The sequence below is a fragment of the Stylophora pistillata genome, chromosome 10, assembly GCF_964205215.1.
Source record: "Stylophora pistillata chromosome 10, jaStyPist1.2, whole genome shotgun sequence".
In the NCBI taxonomy this organism is placed as follows: Eukaryota; Metazoa; Cnidaria; class Anthozoa; order Scleractinia; family Pocilloporidae; genus Stylophora; species Stylophora pistillata.
In genome coordinates this window covers 28,735,591-28,743,648 of record NC_142528.1, presented here as the reverse complement: position 1 = coordinate 28,743,648, position 8,058 = coordinate 28,735,591, and the positions used below count along the sequence as shown (strand labels likewise).

At 37.3% G+C, this 8,058-nt stretch overlaps 2 protein-coding genes across 2 annotated transcripts; both read left to right on the top strand.

Annotated features, from left to right (window-relative positions):
- Positions 1–3,381: 3,381 nt before the first annotated feature.
- On the top strand, positions 3,382–4,318 carry LOC111337222 (uncharacterized). The gene has a single exon (XM_022943491.2). The coding sequence runs from the start codon at positions 3,580–3,582 to the stop codon at positions 4,138–4,140; it is 561 nt and encodes a 186-aa protein (XP_022799226.2). The 5' UTR covers positions 3,382–3,579; the 3' UTR covers positions 4,141–4,318.
- Positions 4,319–5,492: 1,174 nt separating this feature from the next.
- LOC111337221 (uncharacterized) lies at positions 5,493–7,741 on the top strand. The gene has a single exon (XM_088736235.1). The coding sequence runs from the start codon at positions 5,743–5,745 to the stop codon at positions 6,310–6,312; it is 570 nt and encodes a 189-aa protein (XP_088592361.1). The 5' UTR covers positions 5,493–5,742; the 3' UTR covers positions 6,313–7,741.
- Positions 7,742–8,058: the final 317 nt, after the last annotated feature.

The window sequence follows — 8,058 nt, the reverse complement described above, 5'->3', positions numbered from 1 at the left end:
CCATCCGTGAAGGCTGTGTCAAGCTAGTCGATTCCCAGTAAAAAGGCAACGAGGTTTGGCGATTCTTTGGAGACATGGTGGTATTTACAGAGAGTCGCTCTTAAATGATTAGTAAAAGACCACGGGCCCTTTATGGCCGGTCAAAACTATATCAAAAACAAAATCTTACCAAGAAATAGAGTACAAAGACTGGTACCTCATTAATAACAACCGGATAAATATTACATTGGTCCTCCAGTGCATAGATATAACACATACAACAATTGAAGCTTATCGTTCTGACTTCTTTTAGAATCAAGATCGTTATCGATGTAGTTGATCTGTCATCCCACCTGTTATATAGTCATCTTAACAACAAGTGTTTACAATTCAAACATCTAATCTTGAGACTAGTGAAATAAGATCTGAGAGTAAAGCAAACTCTTCCCTAGGTTTCGGTGAAATTTATCAGGAAGTGCCAGCAAGAAAAATTATCTCTTGCAAAGAAACTTATAAAACTTAATGAGAAGTATATTTTAAGCCACAGGTTTACGATAACGAGGGGAAAACTCAACGAAATTTAATAGGACGTTTGACTACTTAACGAAACTAAGGCGACACATTAGCCGGGCGTCCAAGCTTCGCTTAAATCACCGGCACAATTTCCAAGGATAGTTGATGCATAGACCTTTCCTTTGTTGATTGACGTTGTACTACCGTTGTTTTCTATTCTTTCTTTAATTTTTTTCTCTGGTAGGAAAGCAGACGAACATAACACAAAAACCGACTGAATAACTATGACCAGATAAGCAAAGGTAACGAATTTACAAGCTATGCATATGAAGCAAGGAATTTTAGTGACGTATCTTAGCAAAGTACTTTCAAGAAGTTTCGGTAAATAACTATAGTTTGTTTACATGTGGATATTCAACCTCCTTCCTCTTCTCTGGAATTTCCGGGAAATACTGACGAGACTTCAACCGAATTCTTGATCTATAGCAGCGTCTCGTTCATTTATATTTATTGCAATTTAGTCACCTCTAAGTCTGTTGACTGTGTGTGTAGTAGTAGCAGTAGTAGTAGTAGAATCTTTATTCATACACGATAAGAATTAAAACTAAAAAGCTTGTGGGGTCGTGTACTTAACAAAATAGTATCTAGCCAACTTATGATTATACTAAGACACATTTCAAACTAAATAAGAAACTATAATACAATAAAACATTCAATTTCCTCTCAACTTAAAAGTACTTGTAATCAGTTAATCTGTTCCTAGCCGTCGAACCTAATAAACTAGTAAAAGTAAAGCTTGTGAAGTGATTGTTTCTCCTGAGTAGCCTCCTGAGATTCTTAAGGGCGAAACTACCTACATTTTTGACATGATGGTTAATATAGTTCCATAGCACCGAACCTCTATATGCTAAAGAGTCCTTTAACGATCTAGAGTTGAATCTAGGTGTGGTTAATGCTTCTTGGTCTCTTAGTGGAAAGCTACATTCCCGCCTTATGAATATGCTATATTAAATAGAGACTGAGGTAGTGAGACTTTACTTGCTCTATAAAAGAGGTTAACTATTTGAAATTTATATTCTAAATTGATCGTATCCCACCCTGAAACGTCGAAAGCTACATTAGATTCCGTATCTTTGGATAAGTTGTAGACAATTTTTGCTGCTCTACAGTGAAGTTTCTCAATTGAGTACAGAAGATCCGAATTTGTACACGAACCCCATAATATAATACCATACTTCACAGAAGGTAATATTACATTAAAATAAAACTTTAAAAGGACATTTTTGGGTAAGAACCTTGAGCGCTTCAATAAGTCTATTTTGTTCGCAAAGTTTTTTTTTAGTTCTAGCATATGCGGTATCCAGGTAAGCTTGTCATCTACAATCACTCGAAGAAGATGCGATTTTTTGACATAGCCTAGAACAGATTTACCCAAAAATATTGGAGGTAGCGGTCCTATAATGGTTGGTGTACTAATTAACATGACTTCGCTCTTAGCCGGGTGAGGTGTCAAGCGATTCTCTAGGAAACACCTGTAGACCTCTTGGAAAGCACAGTTCAAGGAAGCAATCGCTGCGTCTGCAGACTCTCCGATGCTGAAAATTGACGTATCGTCCGCGTACATGAACAGGGATCCCGTGGTAATGGCGGTGGGCATATCATTAGCGAACAAAGTGAGCAAAATAGGGCCTAAAACAGATCCCTGTGGGATACCATTTACTGGTAACATGTCAGATTTGACTCCATTAATCACAGTGTTCTGCATTCTTCCCCTCAAGTAGACCCTAATCCAATCTAGCAACACTCCCGTGATACCGAAATTATATTTCAGCTTCTTCAGCAAGATTTCGTGTGATACGCTGTCGAACGCTTTTCTGAAGTCCACAAAGGCTACTGCGACAACATTACCGAAGTCTAACGTTCTCCTCCATATTTCTATCAGATGTACTAGAAAGAGCTCATAATTTGGTTATATCAACAAAGTTGAAATGGTAAATTGGCCACCGTAATGATTACAAAAGCTGACGTTTCGAGCGTTAGCCCTTCGTCGGAGCGAAAAGGAAGAGCTCATTCGAGTAGCCGCGTCGGTAGGCCCATTGCTTCTCTGTGATTAAATGATTGTCGACAGAAACGTGCTGCACCAGTCTATCTTTTGTTTCTGCTTCCAGGATCTTGCTTGGTACGCTTAAAAGAGAGACAGGTCGATAATTTCCACAGTCTGTTTCATCATCTTTTTTGAAAAGCGGAGTTAATCGGGCAGTCTTCCACAAGGAAAAGACAATTCTTTGTTCAATGCTGTAATTATAAAAGTTGACCAATGCTGGTACAATAGCCTTTCCTGCCAATTTAAGAAGTTTAGGCGAGATGTCATCAGGTCCAACTGACTTATTCGTCTTAAGTTTATTTACCTTTTCTTCATCAGAATGTAAACAACTATATGGTTATATTGTTGTGTGATGAAGTTGCGGTCACATTTACATCATTCTACAAAATTAAACGCATTCCTTTTTCCCCAATAGTTCATTTTGTTGTCATAGGACATTTTTCTCAGTCTTTTTCCTTGTTGAAAATACCCTGCCTCAGGGAGTCCCCAAGGACGAGCTTGGACTACCGGCGCGTTTGTAAAGACAGAACGCTCACTGCTTAAGTAAACAAAAGTGTTATAATAATAGCAACGCTTAACTCATAATGACAACAGTCATCGACGACTTTTGCCTGATTCAGTTGTTCCTTTCAATCATTTTGATAATGATGTCCTTTGATCGAACTATGTTTACGAAGATACTCGTCAGCTGTTTTGTTCGCGTGACCTGGCAAAGCAGCCGCAAACCAAAATAGTCAGGTATTGGAGAGCTTTGTCCCCAGACCGTCGATTAAAAGAAAGATTGGACCACAACGATTTTTTCGCAGTGAAACTTATAACGGTTGGCTGCCTGCAAACAAAAATATAACATTCTACGGTTAACTGGGGCACGTTTAATGTGATTGGTAGTACTCATGTGTCAATGACGTTATGAATATTAATAGCAGTTTCATTTCCCGCGACCTGAGGCGTAAATATTGGGTTATCAACGAGCTACGAGCCTAATGGAGACTTGTTTGTGGAAAACTTCAAAACGTTGGGAAAAGACTTTCAACTTCAGTTCGGGAAGTAAACACTATTCTGTCGAACTAATTCGTATAAAGCGATTCTGTGGCGAAGAATTTCGTATATTCACAAACGGACTGCAGGTTAATCGCGCAACATATAAGCGTCTTAATGGCTTAGCTGTGTGCAGTAGGAGCGAACAATATGCTTGGAAGTTTGATGGTCGTTCTTTTCTGTTGATGATTGTACCTGGAACATGGTCGATGACAGAGTATCATTTGCTGATCGACGGTTTTCAGATAGACAGGGATCTCACTCCATCAGAACTGTGGAGAAAACGAGGATGGATTCTTCTTTATTTTGGTCTCATCGAGGTGTTGATTGGAGTTTCATTGGAATCGTTACGATACTTTGAAGACACTGTGCCTTCGCCATATGTTGTTTTATGGGAGCTGCTTGGCCGCGTGTTATTAATATTTGGCTTGTTAAAGATTGTGGAGGGTTTAACCTCACATGTGGTGAGACATTCTAATCGTTATGGACCGGTTTACACAGTCTAGGGAAACTTCAAACCACATATTACTAATTTACCACATTTTCATCCAGAAAAAGGTGGAGTAAAAAATATCCAGCTCAACAAATCATGAACCTGATCAAACTCCAAGCGATTGTGTCGTTATTCGTTGTAAAATGTTGAATCGAAGATGTATTCAAATATGATCTCTGTTTTCATTTTGAGTTTTGTTTACAACACGACTGTATCATTTGGGAGCGAGATTCAGTGCGAACGGAATAATAACAGAAATTCCACGAAACTTTAAAAGAAAATATGGGCGATTATTTCTTGACTGCTACCGTAACTTTACGAGCATGACAACAAAGTAAAGGACAGGCAATAGAGACTTTATGTTGCAATTGTCTGAAAATCAAACTGATTGAAATATTATGTAACCAATACTGGAGTGAAGTACGTGTAGAACGAAAAGAAAACAAATCCTTTTTCAAATTCAAAAGCACTCGAAAACAATTGTTCACGCGTTCCTTTAGAATCATTTTAAGAAGTATTCGTTTATTGTGTCCACTGCTTTTAGAAAACTAACACTGACTGCTTCTTTTATCGGCAAATCTTTACACCACTTTATCACCTGCTTTACACAATACGCAATAAATTCTTTTTTTCAGCCTATGAGAGGTCACCCTGAACAGTGTCGTCAGAATATTGCTTTTTGTCACACTTAAACCGCACCTAATACATTATTTAGCTTCACACTGCTGTATTCAAGGTAACCATTATTTCCATAACACTAACATTTGCAGGTGTACATTGTTTTGCCCGCTCACATAAAGTGTTCCTGTCGGAATATCATTTTCAAACTTCATACCTTGAATTATTTGTAATGTGCTTCTCGTAATTAATAGCAACCAAACCAAAACTTTCATGTTTCTCAACGATTCGTTGCTCAATTTTATTAATTAATTTTAGAGTTCAAAATTAAATCAACAACCGCTGAAATAAAAGAAAAAATATGGAAGGATTATCGAAGATTGTTTCTTTATCCATGAACTATCTGCATAATGAAATAGGGGAACGTGCGGAAACCATACTAAAATGTTTTTTAAAATGAGTGTTTTCCTTGATTCTTATTTTATGATTAACTTTTTCAATAAAATCATGCAAAATTTATACATGGAATATGAATCGATCATTCAGTTATAAAAATTAAAAGTAGGCATGCTTTAGAAACACTCACACAAGTTTTTACAAGAGAAAATTCAAGCAAGTTAATTCTATAGGATAATTATACCTCATCGCAACGTCCTCTTTTTGCAGTCAAATGTTTACAAAGTAGCTTTTATTTGGCCAATCAACTGGAAGACCCCAAACAAATTGTCACGCCATAAATATCTCTTGGCGAGGGCCTGTGTCACGCTTCAATTCTCGTGACAGATGTTTGAGGTGATCGATCTCCATTACTTTCTTGGGTTGCGGCTAATTTTTCGCAATTACAACTTAAATTTCCATTGGTTTAGCGGAAACCCACCGATAAAAGTACAGTGACTGAGCAGAGAGTCTTTAAAGACCTTTTAATCCAAAATTTATTGGAAAGTTCCGAGCGAAGGTTGAGCACACATTCCACTGTTGTTGTCGACGAACGCCAGATATGCCTTGTTGTAAAACCACTTACACTTGGGCCCAGAACCTGAAGGTTGGTCCTGAATATCGACAGTACACAGTACAGTTGGTTCGTGAAATTGGTTGCATTTGTGAAGGGTACCGTATTTACGTCAATGGACATGAACTAGAGCACCATGGATTGACTTACAATCCTTGTAGCCCTCTTTGCTTTGGAAGCGGACAATACGAGTGGGAGCAAGATGGTCATTCGTTCATTCTCATTTACAATTCTTTGTCGTGGACAAACTACTTTGGAGGTTTTCGCCTTTTCATAGATGGCACAGATGTGAATACTGGGCGAGAATTTTCCTCGTTTTGGCGCCGCCGTGGGTTCCAAGTTATGTTCGCTGGCCTAGTGTTGCTGTTCTTGGGTACAACTCTATCATTGATATTTCACTATGCACTTTCCGGGCAAACGCGATTAATTTCTTTTGGATATGCTTTCTTTATTGCTGGTGTGGTTTATATTTTTCTCGGGCTTATCCCAGTCGTACGATTCCGAAAACCACGGTACGACAGGTCTGCCGCAGTGGAGTACACAGCTAACACAGTGTGATGCGGATCCGCATTTCAAGTGGTTCTTTTGATTTGTGGCTTAGATTTAAGGTCGATAGAAGTTTACTGCTTTGGTTTAACAAGGCTTTTTCTTACATAGCGACCAGCTCTATTCTGTGCTTGACTAGACAAGCGCAAAATGCATCAAATATATCAAATGCACAGTTCGTTTTGTGTAAAGTATTGCTTTGTACAGAGGTCGTGTCATTTGCGCGAAATGTGCCATCGCATAGAAATTTCTCGATGTTGGACGCTCATTAGGCCATAAATTAAAGTGGTTTTCCGGCTATGGCACTGAGGCATTTACTGTGACTGATCTTCGCCGGCATTTTCCATAAAGGTGCACCTGATTTGCTGTGACTTTGAAAAGCTCTTTCAATGGGAAAGTAATTAGAACATTTCTTTGTTAAATTTTCTATTTTCTATTGCAATTGACAATTTAGCATTAGTTGTCTTATTGAAGTGAGTACTTTTGCGGTTTAGCTCTCAGTAATGCACATCTCTGTAACATTAACAGCTAACCAAGAACCATTGAGATGCTTAGAAAGGCAGGCATTTCATATGATTTTTAAGGGAGTGACCATTTAAATTTTTAATAAGAGATATGACTGTGGAAGGCGAGGGGCTGGAAAAAATGCTCAGAACCAATTCTTTCACCACAAAAATCTAACGGAAAGGATGGAGTGCATGCAGTTCTTTAGTCAAGGTGAAAAAATCTTTCTAATGGAATGAATCAAACCATTCATCTTGTTTGGCAGGCAGTTAATAAAATGTTTTCCTTTAAGTGAATTCTCTCTTTTTTTGCAACATACATTGCATATTCACATGCCGAACAAATTTCAAGTGTTGGCTTGTGTGATTTAATTTTTGTGCATTGGACAAAGTAGAAATTGCAATCCCTTTTATTAGGTATTTTCATTTTGTATTGTCATTACTATTTATCTTTTTACTTATTTGCAAGTGAAAATATTTGTTTTCTAAGGTACACATGAACGAGGCTTTTTATTAATACTGATGTCAGTCTTCTTGACTGTAATAATTAAAATTTTCAGGAGTTTCTTATTTTAAACACACATTATGAATGACTGTAATAAGACATCAGTATAGATAGAATTGCATAGATCAAGTGATTCTTGTAGAAGTTGTGGTGTTGTATATGATAATCATTTTGACAATTAAACAACTTTAAAATAATTAAGACAGGATGAAAAATGAAACCAACTGCTCCATTGTGCCTCAAGGGTTGCAAAAACAGTAACTCATCCTTTTCGCGACATTTTTTACTACCAATCCAAAGTGTTATTTAAGTGCGGGAAAATTTCACAGATTTTTATTTATGGGGAGTGCATGACTGAAGCATACAAAGCAGAAGAGAATTCTTTGTGTTGCTGTTTCTATTTTCTTCAATAAATAAATTCATTGTTGTCTAACTGCTTTTCTTCCTTCGATTTATCTAAAAAACTTGAATCAATATTCGCTAACTATTTCAATACTTCGTCAGCTGGAAAAAAAATTTCAATTGTCCACCATTTTTTACATGATTTCAATTCAGCTCAGTGCTTGCGTTATGCAAGAAAACCCCTCTCCAGCAGTAAAAAAAAAAAAAAAGAATCACTCACAAAGAGTATCAAAACTTTCAGTTTAATATTTAGTCGTGACCATTGATTAAAATCTTAACACAAACATTTTAATACCACACTCTGTATTTTAATTGAATTCCTGCCAGTTCTCTTGTGCTCAGATCAAA